Genomic DNA, 17,736 nt, shown 5'->3' on the forward strand with positions numbered 1-17,736 from the left:
TGCACACCTACTAAATGTAGACAATAAAACTAAATTCTCAGTCTCACGCAGAAAGATCTTCTAAAACTCCAGTGTTTAATGCAGGCCAAATGGGTCAAAAAAAATCTCAGTGATATTGGAGGAAGTGGGGGTAGATGGAAAATATTTTCAGCTTCATCAGGGTACCAGTCTATCTGTGATAACTGCAAGGATCAAAACTAAATTTAATTAAGCATAGCTGGGAAATGTATTCCATTAAAATATGAATTCTGAAACTATATTGATACATAACTGAGGGGAGGGGGTCTATTTCTACTTTCTGTTCTAAGAGAATGACATGTGAATCATTCTGTCTTCTTTGTGAGTTTTAGAAATGTACACTAGTGACATCACAGTTCGTTATGTATTATCAAAAGTACCCCTCTTCCCCCTCCACCATAATCAAACCTCTTTAGTATCCATTTCACTGTTGAGCCAAGTATAAACTCCATACAGTGTCACAGCCTTTACACTCTTATGGGCAGTTTGCCTCACGTTTTGTAGTTGTCAATTCTTCAAGCAGAGTGCAGAACCCTGAATTCTCTGTAGGCTTGCTTCTGATCTTGACTCTATTTTTTCACTCTCAAAAAAAAAAAAAAAGAAATCCTGAGGTAATTTATTTTTATTTCTAAATTACCCTAAAGCAAAATGGAATTTTTTTGTCTAATTGCATGAATTTTAACACACATATGTATTTGCATGACTTCTACCACAATCACGTAAGAACATCCCCAACAGTCCAAAAATGTCCTGCCGTGACACCTTTCTCCCTCCCGCTAATAACCCCAGGCAGTCACTGATGTATTCTGTATCACTATCTATCTTTTTCCTTTGGGGAATGCCTTATAAATGGAATCAGATTAATGGTATTTGACCTTTTGATAATTACTCCTTTCACTCAGCATTATGCCTTTGAAATTTATTCAAATTTTTTGTCAGAAGTTTACTCCTTTTTATTGCTGAGTAGTATTCCATTATGTGTATATTATACACCAGAGTTTGTTTATGCATGTATCATTTGAAGGATATTTGGCCATTTCCAGATATTAGTGATTATGAATAGAAAGATTAGAAGCATTTGTAGTAAGCTTTTTATGTGAACAAGGGATTGTTGTGTATATTTAAGTTTATAAAGAACTGCCCAACTGTTTTCCAGAGTGGCTATAACATTTTCCATTCCAATTAGTAATGCACAAGAGATCCATTTGCCATGCATCCTTGCAAACATTGTTATTATCAGTAATTTTTATTTAGTCATTCTGATAGACATAGTGGTAATCTCACTGTGGTTTTCATTTGTATTTCCCTGATGGCTAATAATATATTTTCATATGCTGTTTGCCTTTTGTAAATCCTTCTTGGTGAAGTATCTGCTGAAGCTTTTTGCTCATTTGTAATTGGATAGTTTTCCTACTGTTGAGTTTTGGGAGTTATTTATATATTCTGAATAGAAGTCTTTTTTAGGTATGTTATTTGCAAGTATTTTCTCTTATCTGTGACTTGCCTTTTCATTTTCTGTTCCTGATTGCTCTGTGTGTCTGCTTCTGTTTCTGATTCTCTGGGTGTCCCTTTGCTCAGATTGCACTGTCTTTGATTACTGTAGCTTATTATTGTCTTAAAATGAATTAGCATAATTCCATCAACTTTATTTTTCCTCAGACTTTTTATGGCTGTTTTAATTCATTAGCCTTTTCCATATAAATTTTATAATTAGCTTTTCTTCAAAAATTATGCCAGGAGTTTTGAATGAAGTATATTAAATCAATCTATAGATAGATTTAAGGAGAAAAGAAATGTTTACTATACAGGATCTTCCCATTCATAAACATGGCGTCTCTTTCTATTTGTTTAGATTGTCCTTGATTTCGTTCATAAGTATTTTGTAGTTTTCAGCATAGAAATCTTGTGTTATATTTATACATAAGTGCTTCATTTTTGGTACTATTGTACATGGTATCTTTATAATTTGATTTCCAGTTGTCCATGACTATTGTTTTTATTATGTCTCTTTTACAGATTTTTTTTAGTGATTGTTCTAGGTAAGAATTTACTTAGTTATCTTTGCACAGTCAACTCTAACTAAATATTCTACCGCTTTAGTGGAACATGGAAACCTTACAACTATAAGTGTCTCCTTATCCCTCTCCCCTTTGTTTGGGTATCTTATGTATTACATCTACGTACATCAAACACCCATTCAGACAAAGTAATCATTATTTCAAGTGGCTAAATAGGGAAAGAACAGTCTATTATATTTGTTCAAATAGTTAACATTTTGGTTGCCTGTGCACTTCAGATGTTTCTGGTCCCAGATTTCTTTCTGGTATCGTTTTCCTTCAGTCTATAGAACTTCCCTTAGCATCTCTTTGAGAACAGATTTTCTTGAACTGAATTATCTGAGTTTTCCTTCATCTAAGAATATTTTTATTTTACTTTGATTCTTGAGTGATACTGTTTACACTTGATATAGAATGGTAAATTGTCAGGTTTTTTCTGCCAAAACCTTAAAACTGTTGTTCCTTTTCATTGTGTTCTCCATGGTTTTGATGTTTAATGTAACTGATATGATATTATATACAGTCTTATGTGACTTATTTTTTACACTCAGCATTTTGTTTCTAAAGTTCTATCTATGTGTTACCTGATATTTTACTTCATTTCACTACTAACCCTGTCCCACGGTGTGACTATCCCATTGTGTGAATATACCACAATTTTTATATCTGTTTTTCTTTTGGTGGAAGTATCTGTTATTTGAACAGTATTGCACTGAACATTCTATACATATCTCCTGGTACTCATGGACGAGATTCTCTAGGGATTATATGCCTCAATATGGGATTTGTGCGTCATGTTCCCTCTTCTGAGAAACTGTTTTCAGATCTCTTTATTTTCCTACTGGGTTCTTTTTCTTATGAGTTTGAAAGATTTTTTTTTTGTCAGACATTCATCTGTTTTATATATATATATATATATGGTATAGCAAATATCTTCTTCCAATTTGTGATTTGTTTCTATTTTTATCCTTTGATATACAGAATTTCTTAAATATAATAAAATGTATACCTTATTGTTTGTGTATTTTGTTACATTTTATGTGAGGTTCATTTATATGAGATATTCTCTTAGATACAGCAAAGACAATCTTTTGTCTTATTTGTGGAAAGTATTTCCATAATTTTGTTAATGACTTTTTTTGGTTTTTCTCATCAAACATTTTATACATAAGCAAAAACCAACAGAATCCTTATGTGCCTATCTTTCAGCTTCAGAAGCTCATGGACAATTTTGTTTTGTCTGTGCCCTCAACTTCTCTCTGCTGCCATATTGTTTTAAAGCACACCCCACACATACTGTTTCATCCATCAGTATGTCAATATGCACCTAAAAGATAAGGATTATTTTTAATGCGTAACCAGAATACCATAATCACATTGCACAAATGAATAATTCTTTAATGTGATCAAATATTTAATCATTATTCAGTTTTCCAGTAATCTCATAAATGTCACAAAAGTATTTTGATGTTACTTTGAATCTACACTGACACATACTGTAACAGTTTGTCTTAATGAGTCTCTTTTAATCCACAGGCTCTCCTTCCATATATCCTTCTTCTTTCCTCCTTCCCTCCTCTTTTTTAAAATTACAGTTTATTTGTTGAAGAAACTGAGTTGTTTGTCCTGTGGAGTTCCTCAGAGACTGAACTTTTGCTGATTACATCTATATGGCTTCTGTTATTTCTTCAGTATTTCCTGTAAAGTATTAGTTAGATCTATACACTTTCAGGTTCAGTTTCTTTAGCAAGACTGATTCATAGATGGTGGTGTGTCTTTCCATCAGGAGGCATATAATATCTCATTGTCTTTCTCTTTGTGACATTAGTAGCCATTTATGTTCAAGGGCTTGATCTGTGAGTTAATTAGGGGTTGCAAAATTGGGATAGTTTAATGCCATCATTCCTTCTTCATGAATTAGCTAGAATGTCTAATAAAAAGAAACTTTCCCTCAACTACTATTTGGTTACACTGTGGTACAAGATACTTAGGAAAAATAGACTGTTGCTTAATATTTTGTCGTCATTTATCAGTTTTCAAAATGAGGAATTGTTGGTTGAGCAGTTAGTTTTGTATTATGAATTCAGATTTATGTAAATGCGATGTGCTTAAATTCATTGCTATTATTGTGCTTATTAATGCTGAAATTGTGACAGCTCTGGCCAGTGACAGCCCCTTGAAGGTAACTCTTGAGTCCTCTTTGACACAACTGTAGTGATTTTTGTTAGCTTTTTTGCTATCTGAGAAGATAGGATTATCCAAGCTTATCTTGTACACATTCAGTTGTTTCAGCACCATTAAGTTTCAGTGGCATCTTTGAAAAGATAAAGTGGTCATACGTAGTTGGAACTTTTTCTGGACATGATCTTCTGTTTTATTGGTCTGTTTGTCCTTATGTGAATACAGGATTCTCTTAATTACTGTAGCTTTATAGTAAGTCTAGAAATTTGGCAGTTTTACTTCTCCAACATTTGTTGTTCATTTCCTTAGAAAATTTATTTTTTAGAAATAAATTTCCTTAGAAATTTCCTTAGAAAATTGCATTTCCTTAGAAAATTTATTTTTTGTTGAAGAAAGTTGATTCATAATATTGCATTAGTTTCAGGTATACAGCATAATGATTCAGTTATTTTTTGTAGATTATAGTCCATGATAGGTTATTACAAGATATTAACTGTAGTTCCCTGTGCTATATAGTAATTCTTTGTTAATGTATCTATTTTATGAATAGTAGTTTGTATCTGTTAATCCTGTATACTCCTAATTTGTCTCTCCCTCATTGCTCTCCCCTTTGATAATGATAAATTTGTTTTATAAGTCTGAGTCTGTTTCTGTTTTGTGTAGATTCATTTGTATGATGTTTTTATATTCTACATGTGATACCATATAGTATTTGTCTCTGTCTTATTCCACTAAGTATAATATTCTCTAGGTCCATCCATGTTACTGAAAATGGCAATATTTCATTCTTTTTATGGCTGAGTAATATTCCATCACACACACACACACACACACACACCCATGCCACATCTTCTTAAGCCAATCATCTGTTGATGGCACTTGGGTTATTTTCATGTCTTGGCTATTATAAATACTGTTGCTATGAACAGTAGTGTGCATATGCCTTTTCACCTTTCCCATTTCTACAGCATAGTCTACTGGGATATTATTTGGGTTCACCTTTCATTTCTTTTTCTTGCTGGCTAGGACCTCCAGAACAGTGTTGAACAAAATGGTGATTGTGTACATCTTAATCTTGTTGCAGAATTTAAGGCTAAGTGATTGATATAAATTAGAATATTAGCTCTGGATATTTGAAGATAGCTTTTATCAGAGGAAGGACATACCTCCATACTCCTTATTCATTAGGGAGTTTCATCATGAATGAGCGTTGAATTTTATCATGTTTTTCCTTGAGCTTTTGCGATAATCATCTGAATTTCCTCCTTTTTTCTCTTAATGTGGTGAGTGACTTATTTTTGAATGATAAAACAACCCTGCATTCTTGGAGTAAGCCTCATGTATTATCTTTATTATACATTGTTAGATTCAATTTATTTTATTTATAACTTTTACATCTTTTCATGGGGGGAAATGGCTCAGTTTTTCTGTTCTTGTACTGTTTCATACTGTATAAAGATTTTTATATTTGAGTGATTCTGGTCTCAAAGTTGAGAAAGGAGTTTACTCCTCTTCAATTTTCTGGATGAATTTGTATAGAGTTAGTGTAAATTCTTCCTTAGATATTTTGTATAATTCAGAAGTGAAGTCATTTGAGTCTGAAGTTTTCTTTATGGAGATGTTTTTAACTACATATTCCATTTCTTTAATAGATATAAAGTTCTTTATATATTCCATTTATTTGTGAATGAGATTTGATAGTATGTGTTTTTCAAGGAAATTTATATGTAAGTAATGTCCTTTACATATAAAATTTTAAATGTATTGCTATCCATTTTTCATAATATTCCTTTATTATTATTTTTAGTATTATCTGTAGACTCTATTGTGCTGTTGTCTCTAATTTTCCTGATGTTGGAAATTTGAGTCTTTTCTTTTCCCTGATCAATCTGTCTTTTCAGTTTTATTCAACTTCTCAAGGAGTCAAGTGTTAGTTTATTTTCTCTCTTGTTTTTCTGTTTCTTTTTCACTTTGATCTTTACTTATTTCCTTTCTTATGCTTACTGAATGTTGAGAAGGATATGGAAGAATCAGAACTCTGATGCACTGCTGAATGGTAGATGATACAATCACTTTGGATTAGGCATTTAGGCATTTCTGAAAAGCTAAACATATACCTACCATATGACTCAGCCATTCCACTACTAGGTATTTACCCAACAGAAATGAAAAACATATGCCTACACAAAGACTTGTGCATGTAAGTTCATAAGTATTTGTAAGTTGCCAAAACTGGAAGCAACCCAAACAACAGGTGTGTGGATTTAAAAATTGTGACATAAGCATACAATGGAATACTTCTCAGAAATCAAAATAGGAAAAATTATTAAAACATACAATATTATGTTGAAAGAGCCAGGCAAAAAAAGAGTGCATAGTATATGATTCCATTCATACAAAATTCTAGAAAATTCAGGTTAATCTTGTGTGAGAAGTACAGAACAGTGTTGTCAGAGGATGAGAAGAAAGAGATGGATGGATTACAAAGGTGGATGAGAAAATTTTTAGAGATAGTAGAAGCTTTATTTTTGTTGAAGTGATGGCTTCATGGTTGTAGACATTTTAAAGTTGAGGAAACCATGCAATTTAAGTAAGTACAGTTTATTGCACTTCATTTATACTTCAATGAGTTCTTTAAAAAATATGCTGTTTGTTTCATTTACTTTTAGGATCCTCAGTAAACACTATCCATCAATCTCCAAGTAGTTCTAAGAATGTTGACAAAAAGTCAGCACCTTCTAGTGCTTGTCATCCAGATGTACAAGATAATGATACTGAACAAAAGGTATAAAATTATGTCTCAAACTTGTGTATGGTGATTATTAATTTATCTAGTTAAATTTTACTACTATGAACCATCTCCTTCTCTAGCATGTTACTGACTGGTTAGGGAAATTAGGGTCTATTCCTGAGAACTGATCGCTTTCCCTGGATATGTTGAGTTACCTTTCTGCTAAACTCACTGTGTAATTTAGCAGAAACTAATCCAAACAAACATTTAGCAATTACAATGATAATAATATCTAATATTTATTGAGTATCTCCTGTTACCCAAAGCCCTGTACTAAGGCAGAAGGATAGGAAAATGAAGAGATTGGTTACATAGTATACAAAGAAGAATAAGACATAATCATTCCTCTTGAGGGCTCGTTGTCTAGTGGGGCAGACAGACACAGAAAAATGTTATTGCAATAAATTGAGAGCTGGGGATGATAAATTTCGTTTTGATTCTAAGCAATATGTTTTTAAAGCATTTGATTAGATTAGAATAGGTTGGATTGTATTTCCCTGAAACAAATTGAATGACTAAACTTTTTAGAATGAGCCATTCAATAGATTACCATGTCTTTAAACAAAATATGGAGTACTGGAATAGGAGCAGTTTTATACCTGGCTACATATTAAACTCAGTTTTGAACTAGTTCAATTTGAGATCCCTGTGAAAGGTATCCTAGAAGGTTGGTAATAAGTATTGTCCCAGAGACAATTTTCATGAGAGAGTTAGAAGATAAAAGGGAAGATAATCTGTATTAATTTGGTTGATTACTAGAAGGCAAAATCTGTTTCAGAAGTAAAGTGACTAATGAATGTTCTTATGTTTAATGTACCATATAGAAAGAAGGAGAGACAAGTAAAAAATCAAATATTTTCGATGATAGAGGTAAGAAAATAATAAAACATTCACAATTGTTCTGTCATTTGTTAAGTACCTAATTGTGGTTTCATCATACAGTTTCTCAAGTTATTTGTTTTACCTGATTGTAAAAACCATGGTTATTTTGGAAGATAAAGCATGGTGTAAAATTGTTTATGAATTTTGATGTTATAATTAGCCTATATTTGAATGATTGATTGATGAAATCGACTTTTGAAACTTGTAAAGTGTAGAAAAGTTGGAGTGCATACTATCGCTGTTTCTGGTGATAGGTAGAGTAAGGTACTGACATGCTATGGTTCGGTAGGTTACAGTACAGAGAACTGTCCCCAGGAGGTTCCTCATACTCCACTGCCATCAGTTCCCCACAGACAATAAATCCTATCTCCCATCTCCCCTTGAGTGGAATATACAATAGCGAGTTTCTCTGTACTTTGTTAGATTTCTGAAAGTCACTAAAAACACTCCCAAGCACATCTTACATACACACAAACTACTGACTACTACACACCTCTATCCAGTGGCCTGTGACCACCTGACATTCAGTACAGAAACCAAATTCCTCGTCTTCCTGATCCTTCTGTTTTTATTTAGGCACAAAACTTATCTCTGACTCTTACTTTCTTGAATTTTGCATCCCACAGCTGCCACCTTCTAACTCTTTAGTTTCTCTTTCCCTCTCTTTTGTTCCATTTCCACAGCTGCTGCCTTTGTTTCCTCCATCCTTGACTATTTCAGTAACCTTCCTCAGATCTCTTCCTCCTCTTTTTAATCTACTATACATCTTGGTGTGAAATCAGTCTTCCTAAAACACAGTTTTGATTATTCGCCTATTCAAGTTGTGAGTGGTTTTCCATTGTAGACTGAATGAAATGCAGACAGTTAAATCTGCCAGTGGTTTGTGGGACTAAGATGGTATAATATTAAGTAAATTAGGAATGGAGGATAAGGATCTCAGACTTATTCCTGAGGGCAATGGTGAACCACTGGAAATTTGTAGATAGTGAACATAAAGAAAAGTCATGTTATTATTAAAGATACTTTCTTAACTCAAGTAAATACCTGATTGATATAAGCCAGTTATTGTGGCAGCTCTGTAGAGAGAACATGGATCAATTCTATCCATTAACGTTGACTGTTGTTCCAGAAATATTATCTTCTCATCTATGTAAAAGTATCTCTTTTTTTCTCCAGGAGATGTATGTATCTCGGCTCAAAATTCAGTTATTTCAGCTCAGAATTCACCTACAAGAAATTTTCCCAGACTGTCACACTCTTCTGTGGATCCTCCAAAAAATGAGGTATATAATATTTCTTTTCCCCCACAAACAGTAAATGAAAGTACAATCTTATCATCATTGGTATAAAAAATTTTATTCATGAAATGACCATACAGGACAGCTCTATTCCCTGAAATGATTCATACTCTAACAATGTTAATAGCTCTAGGATAATCTTCCTAAATATAGGTAACTACATGGTAGTTCACAGTACATACCTGCAGCCTTCAGAGAAAGTATCAGATTGGGCTTTGACTACTACTGATGGATTGTTCAGAGGCAGATATATCATCTCTCCCCATTCCCTTTTGACCAGTGGTCAGTTACCTGCTGTTGAAAAGTTACTGACAAATATTAAGGGTGCGGGTTCTGAATGTAACACAGATTTTTATTTATTTTTATTGAAGTTTAGTTGACTTACAGTGTTGTGTTAGTTTCTGGTGTACAGCATAGACTTTTTCTACGGGTTGCCAGCTTGCTATTTATTACAGGAGTCAGAACATCTTTCATTCCATTAGTTAGCACAGTATTAACCGATTCAACTGTGCTAAAAAAAAAAAAGTTAACATGGTTTGAAAGAGATTTCAGTAAGCTAGAAATGTATAAAATTCTTTCCAAATGAATTCTGTTTGATTAGACTAGAAAGTATTATCATTTTCCGTGTCCTCTAATGCATGATGATCGAGAGACTACATTATACAAAACTTGTAAATGTGGTTTGTTTACCATAATATGCTTCTCTGTAGCATGGTTTTATTATAAAGAAACATTTTACATTTCAATATTTTACTGTGTTAATGTCTACATTAAGCATGCTGAGTCAAAAAAAGAAATTTCTTAACTTTGACATTTAAAGTTCTCCTAGTGCCCAACAAATGTCAAAGGGTATGCCATTTACTAAAAACCAAACCAAAACAAACAAAAAACCCCAAATCTTCTTTAAAAATAGTGTGTAAATTTTATTATTGAACTTTTTTGAATAATGTGTATATTATTAAATATGTCATCCATAGTGCTCTAAAATGAGTATTGAATGTCCACAAATAACTAATTTATCATGAGAAATACCATGAGATATTTATTATGGTAAGTATTACATCCTGTTTCCCTCATTTTGTACAAAGCCTACCACTGTCAGAAAAAGTATTTTTGGTGACCTTTGATCAGCTCTCAGACCTAGAAATAAAAAGCCTATTGCGCTGGACTTACCACCCTGAGCAGGATGAGTTACTGGACTAGTCTAGAGAGCCAAATCCTCATTTATTCAGAGAATCTACTCTCTGCCTTCTAGCTCTACTTAAACTTTTCTTCTTTTGTTAGCATTGTTAAAAAGCACATACTTATTTGTCCCATCATGTTGATTAACTTCCTTACTAATCAGTGCTCCTAAGATAGTTAATTTACAAATAAATAATGTTATGCAGAAAAGAGTTAACATAGCAAGCTTGGGACTACCGTCTTTATAAGGGCGTGCTCGCAAGACTGGCCTATGGCTAGTGTTTGGGAACTTAGCTCTTCTAACATTCCCTAACTGATAGGGAAGTTTCCCTAACTGAACTGGGTGGTTGCACTGTACCTAGATTCTGCAAACAATATGATTTTTGCTGAACATCTGATTTCCTTTTGGGAGGCTAGAATTTTAGATGTGCACTAGGCAGAGGATGTGTTTATGACCAGCCTTCAATAAAAACCTCAAGTGCTGAGTTTCTAATGGATGTCTCAGGCAGAAATGTTACATATGTGTTACTGAGTTTTTTATTGTTGGAGAAAACCATGTTCAAATGTGTCCTTTCACAGGAGGGAGAGAACATAAGGAAGACTGTGCATGGATTTTTCCAGACTCAGCCTATATCTTTTCCCCTTACTTATCCCATAGTGTATCCTCTTATTTTAATAAATATTAGGTGTAAGTACAACCATATTCTGAGACCTATGAGTCTTAGCAAATTACAAATGTGTGGATAGTCTTGTGGCCCTCCTATGATACAACTTTGAACTTTTGAATTCTGTAAATATTAGATGTAATATAATCATCAAAATTCATGCATTTCTTAAAAATTGACATTTAAGAGAAGTTCTCAAAGTCCTAAATCTCTATATTTTAAGTATATAAATAATAGTTGACGTTCAAATCCTGGAAAAAAATCCTTTGAGGATGTTTATTTGTTTTGTTGTTTGGATTATGTAGAAGGAGATAAACGCTGATTGGAACAGAAAACCAAAGAGACCAAGCAACCTCTGTGAATCAGGTAAACATCAGCAACAGCAATTGACAAAATTGTATCGTCTCTTAATTCATTCTTTCAACTAACATTAATTGAGCTCCTGCTTCACACCAAGTATGGTGCTAATGACTGAACAAAGAAAACCTATGGTTCTTACCCAGGGCTGTTACAGTGTAGTAAGGAGATAGTCATGCCAGTAAGCATAACCCAGTATAAGAACAACAATGAAGCAGGTGTGTATGCAAATCAGAGGAAATACAGAGAACTCAGTGCCTAGGTCTACGTAGGGTCACCAGAGAAGCCTTCACAGAATAGGCTATCCTTAAAACACGAAAGATGAGGTGGAATTTTCTATTGTAATTTTGAAAAAATTGGTACCTTTAAATGTTAATTGTTCTCTCTTTGAATATTGAATGCCTTTCTATTTGTTTAGAAGTTGCCTTGAAAATTGTTTTATTATATACATCTATATGACATAAGTATGTGATATAGGAAATATACTGGTTTCTGTGCTTAAGTTTATTCCTAAGTAATTTTGTTATTTTTGCCATTTTTATAAATATTTTCCTCCATTCATGCATAGATTTCTAATGCTAGAGAAACACTATAGTTTTTCATCTTGTATCCAATTACCTTACCAATATCTCTTAATTTTATATATTTTTCCTAATGTTACCTGTTTTTTCTTAATGGTTACATGAGAGTTTTAAAAAAAATTTCCCAAATGTTTATACTCACTTTAATATCTTGTCTAAATACAGTTACTGGAACTTCCAATATTAAGTGACATGGCAGTTAACAATATGCCTGTTAAATTCTGTGTTTTACATGAAATAGCTTTGGTGTTTTGCCAGTTAGGTTATTTGCTCTTGGTTTTGGTAAATATACATTATTCTCTTTAAATAGTGTCTTTTCCTAACTTATTTGTAGTATTGTGGCTGAAAATGACATTATTAATTTCATTTTATGAAATAAAATTATTAATTTTTGAAAAATCTTTTCCAGTAACTATTAATATAATCATGTGATATGTCTCCTTTAATTTATAAGGATTATGTTGATAGATTCCAGCATATATTATTTTCCCATTTCAGAAATAAATCACACTTGTATTATACTTCTGTATATTTTAAAACTGAAGTAAAACATACAAACAGAAAAGACCAGAAAATATAAATACACAGCTGAATGAAATTATCACAAAGCAAAACATCCATGAAATCACAGACTGAGAAATAGAACATTGGAAATCCAGCAGAAGGCCTCATTATATTCACTTTTGATCAATACTCTCTCTTTTCTCCTCTGTCATTATCTTGATTTCTGATATTATAGCTTAGTTTGTATATCCATTTGTGTATATTCATGCAGTTCCATACCATCTTATTATCAAGCCAGTACTGTACTGTCTTAAGTACAAAAGCCTTGTAGTAAATGTTGACATCCAGTAGGGTAACTAAAGCATCTTGGCCATTCTTAGCTTTTTGCCTTTCCATTTAAATTTTAAAGAGCTTGTTGAATTGCAAAATAAAATCTTACTGGGATTTTTATTGGAATGGCATTAATCTGGAGATCAACTGCAGGCAAATTGACATCTTTTAAAGTGTTACGTCTTCCAACCCAAGAACATATTTAAATTTCCTTTAATTTCTCCCAATAATGTTTATACTTCCGTGTCTTAAATTTTATTCATTAGATTTATCCCTAGAAACTAGATTTTTATATTTTAAAGAGTATCTTTTACACTTTATTTTATATTTATTGATGTTATAATGAAATAAAACTAATTTTTCTATATTGGTCCGCAACCTGGGTAACTTCAATGATTGTTCCTAATAATTTATCTGCAGATTATTTTAGACTTTCTAGATACATAATAGTGTTTTCTACAGATGTCAACTTTATTTCTCCCTTTTCAATCCTATAGCTGTTTTTCTTGACTTATTAAACTATTATCATCAGTCTGTGTTGAAGAAGGCTCTCTTTTTGTTCCCAATCTGAGAGAGAAAACTTAACATTTTGTAATTAAGAATCCCTGCTTACTTTTTTTTTAGGTCTTAACATATTAAGGAAATTGTCTTAAATCTTTAACCTACTAAGAGCTTTCATTATGAATGGATGTTGAATTTTGTTCAGTTGGATTTTTTGTTTTACATCTATTGATGTTTATATGCTTTTTCGCCTTTATTCTGTTAATGAATTATGTTGATTTTTAAAATGCTGCTCCAAAGTTTTCTTGCTTCAAATAGAAAATCATTTGATCATTATGTATTATCCTTTTTCTGTGCACCTATATTCATTCTCTTCATGTTTTGTTTTAACACTTTTTTTGCTTCTGTAAGTCATGCAGCGATAGGCCTGTTACTTTCATTTCTCATTTTGTCTTTTTTGACATAAAGTTGTGCTGTCCTCACAAGTGTTCCATCCTTTATTTTCTTCTGGAAGATTGAGGTTGAATATTGGGGTAATTTTTTTTCCTTAAAGGTTTCATAGAATTTACTGGTGAAGCTCTCTGGGCAAGGTGTTACTTTGTTAGGTAATTTTTAATTAAAAAATTTTAAATCTAGGATCATTTAGTTAGTCTTCTTAAGTTTTCTTTTTCTAGAAATTGATCAATTTGCCTAGGTTTCCAAATGTATCAACATATTCATAATTTCTCATATATATATTATACTAATATTTTAACTTTTTAATTAAAATTAAAAGCATTTAGAAAGTACAAATTTTTGTGTTCAGTAAATTATCACGAAGCACACAAACCTATGTAAACCTCTGATATGAACAATAAAATAACCTGCACTGCAAAAGCCCTTATTCTGTACCCTTCAAATCAAAACACCCTGCCTTCTTTTTGTCCTCTTGATTTCTACCACAATAGATTAGTGTTGCCTGTTTTTTTAACTTTATGTAAATATAATCATGTTGTTTTCTTTCTGGCTGCTTCTTTCAATATTATATTTCTGAGATTCATACTGTCTTTGTGTATAGTTATAATTCACTTTAATTGTTGTATAGTATTCCACTTTATGAATGTACAACAATTTATTCTACTGTTCATGGATATGTGGATTTTCCAGATGTGAGCTGTTATGAGTAGTAACTTATGAACTTTCTGGTACATTTGTGTGTGTGTGTTGTGTGTGTGTGAGTGTGTTCTATGGCTATATATCTAAGAATAAAACTGCTGGACTGTTGGGTATGTATGTATGTGTTCAATTTTAGTAGATAATGCTCAAGAGTTTTCTGAAGGGATCCTACCAGTTTAAACTTTCACTAGCAGTTAATGAGAGTTCTTGTGATTTCATATCCTTTTCAACACTTTGGTATTGCAGACTTTAATTTTAGCCATTCTGGTAGATTGGCATCTTATTGAGGTTTTAATTAACATTTCTTTTAGTAGTAATGAAGTTTCAGTTCTTTATTGGCCATTTGGATATCCTATTTTGTGAAGGATCTACTTAAGTTACTTACCCATTTTTCTGTGAGATTGTGCCTCTATTTCTTATTAATTTGTTAGGGTTTTTTAGACTCTACATAATGAATCCTTTGTTGTATATAATAATATATTCTCACAATATATGCCTCTCATTTTCTTATTATAGCTTTTGAAGAACAAGTTATTATCATTCAAATTCTTTTATTTTTGATGAGTTATTTCTGTGTCCTGTGTAAGAAATCTTTTCCTAGCCAATGTTAAATATATTTCTTTTTTTTTTTAAATATGTGTGTGTGTGTGTGTGTGTGTGTGTGTGTGTGGAAACTTAAGTTCTATTTTGTTAGCAAATTTCAATTATGCAATACACTGTTACCAACTATGGACACTATGTTTCACATTAGATCCTCAGATTTATACCTAAAACTTAATACCTTTTACCAATGTCTCCCTATTTAACTCATGCCCCAGCCCCTGGAAACCACCATTTTACTCTGTTTCTGTGAGTTCAACTTTTTAAAATATATATTCCACATGGAAGTGTTATCATGCAGTATTTGTCTTTCTCTGTCTGGCTTATTTTATTTAGCATAATATGCCCTCCAGGTTCATCAGTGTTTTTGTAAACAGGGTGGGTGGGTGTGTGTGGGTGTGTGGGTGTGGGTGTGGGTGTGTGTGTCTGTGTGTGTACACCATATTTTCTTTATCTATTCATTCATCAACAGACTCTGAGTTTGTTTCCAGACCTTGGCTATTGTGAAATTGTGAATAATGCTGCTACAATGAACATGGGAGTGCAGATACCTCTTTAAGATAGTGATTTCATTTTTTTTTAATGGAAGTACTGGGGATTGAATTCAGGACCTTGTGCATGCTAAGCCTGTGCTCTACCACTGAGCTGTTACCCTCCCCACTCATTTTTTTGTATATACATATATATACCTGGAAGTGGAATTGCTAGATCATGTTGTAGTTCTATCTTTAATTTCTTGAGGACCCTCCATACTGTTTTCCATAATGGCTATACCATTTTACATTCTCACCAAACAGTGTGCTAGGGTACGGTACCCTTTACCCACATCCCCACCAGCATTTGTTATCTCTTGTCTTTTTGGTATTTATCCTAACAGTGAGATGATATCTTGTGGTTTTGATTTGCGTTTTCTTGATGATTATTGATGTTGAGCATCTTGTCAGATACCCGTTGAACATTTGTAGGTTTAAATTGGAAAAATGTCTATTCCGTTTCTCTGCCTATTTTTTAATTGGGTATTTTGCAGTTTTATTGCTATTGAATTGTATCCTTACATGTTTTGGATATTAACCACTTGTCAGATATGATTTCTACCATATAGAAATACTTTATCCCATTCCATAGGTTATCTTTTCATTTTGTTGATGGTTTTCTTTGCTGTGCAAAAGCTTTTTAGTTTGCAGTGACCCCACTTACTTTTGCTTTCATTGTCTTTGTTTTGCTGTCAAATCCAAAAAATGCAAGACTGATGTCAGGGAGCTTACCCCCAAAATTTTCTTCTAGAAGTTTTATAATTTCTTACGTTCAAATTTAATTTATTCTGAGTTGAATTTTGTGTATGGTATAAGGTAGGGCTCCAGTTCCATTCTTTTGCATGTGCTTGTCCTGTTTTCCCAACACCAGTTTATTTAAAGAGACTATGCTTTCTCCATTGCATATTCTTGACTCCTTTGTTATGTTAGTTGAATATGTATATATGTGGGTGTGTGTGTATGTATATATGTGCACATGGGTTTATTTCTGGGCTCTCTGTTCTGTCCCATCTACCTCTGTGTCTGTTTTTATGCCAGTACTATGCTGTTTTGATTACTATAGCTTTTTTTGTGTGAGGTTACCATGGCACTAACATAAAACATTTTATTGGTGTAACAGTACATTTTAAGCTTATAACAATTTGAAATGCAAACATATACAGAAGCTCTGTATTTTACACTTTTTGCCTACGCCCATTTTATGTTTTTGATGTCAAAATTTAGAGTTTTATATTTTATCCCTTAACAAAATACTATGTTACAGTTTTCAGTACTTTTGTCTTTTAACTTTTAATCTAGACCTCTGAGTCCTCTACCCACCACCATTACAATGAATATCTCAAATTTAACTATATATTTACTTATACCTGTGCTTTATATTTTCATGTGTTTTCCTGATAGCTGATAGTGTCCTTTCATTTTAATTTAAAGAACTCCTTTAACATTTGTTGTAAGGCTAGCCTGTTGGTAATGCAACTCCTTTGGCTTTTGTTTATCTGGAAAAATCTTTCTTTCTCCCTCAATTCTGAAGGACAGTTTTGCTGGATAGAGTATTCTTGGTTGGCAGTTTTTTAATACATCATCCCAATTTGGGGGCCTTCAAAGTTTCTGCTGAAAAATATACAGCAGCAATATGGGAGTTCCATTGTATGTAAAAAGTTCCCTTTTCTTTCACTTCTTTCAAGATTCTCTGTCTTTAACTTTTAACAGTTAAGTTTAATGTGGTTGATGTGGGTCTCCTCAGACTGATTTGTTTTCTTAGGCCTTCCAGGATCAGGATAGTTGTTTCTCCTGGGTTAGGGTTGTTTTTAGCCGTTATTTCTTTGAATAATGTTTCCACTGTTTTCTCTCTCTTCTCCTGGGATCCGTGTAATCCTCATGTTGGTCTTCTTGATGATATCCAATAAGTCTTTTAAGTCATCTTCACTCTTTTTCATGCTTTTCTCTTTTTCTCCACGGATTGGTTGAATTCCACTGTCTCTCCTTTCAGTTTGCTGATTCTGTATTGTCTGATCTAGTCTGCTGTTGAACTCCTCTATTGAATTTTTAGTTCAGTTATTGTATTCTTCAGCTCTGTGATTTCTGTTTGGTACTTTTAAAT

At 32.7% G+C, this 17,736-nt stretch overlaps 1 protein-coding gene and 1 long non-coding RNA gene across 2 annotated transcripts in view; one reads left to right on the top strand and one right to left on the bottom strand.

Moving 5' to 3' along the window:
- LOC135321148 (uncharacterized) overlaps positions 1 to 17,736 on the bottom strand; it is a 660,820-nt gene that overhangs the window by 175,663 nt on the left and 467,421 nt on the right. The window lies entirely within an intron of this gene.
- Positions 1 to 17,736, top strand: part of FSIP2 (fibrous sheath interacting protein 2) — an 89,076-nt gene that overhangs the window by 19,002 nt on the left and 52,338 nt on the right. The window contains exons 10-13 of the mRNA XM_064485388.1: positions 6,926 to 7,041; positions 7,872 to 7,917; positions 9,106 to 9,212; positions 11,380 to 11,440. Of these exons, the coding sequence (XP_064341458.1) occupies positions 6,926 to 7,041; positions 7,872 to 7,917; positions 9,106 to 9,212; positions 11,380 to 11,440 (330 nt within the window). The remainder of the gene's footprint in view (positions 1 to 6,925; positions 7,042 to 7,871; positions 7,918 to 9,105; positions 9,213 to 11,379; positions 11,441 to 17,736) is intronic.

The sequence above is a fragment of the Camelus dromedarius genome, chromosome 4, assembly GCF_036321535.1.
Source record: "Camelus dromedarius isolate mCamDro1 chromosome 4, mCamDro1.pat, whole genome shotgun sequence".
Classification (NCBI taxonomy): Eukaryota; Metazoa; Chordata; class Mammalia; order Artiodactyla; family Camelidae; genus Camelus; species Camelus dromedarius.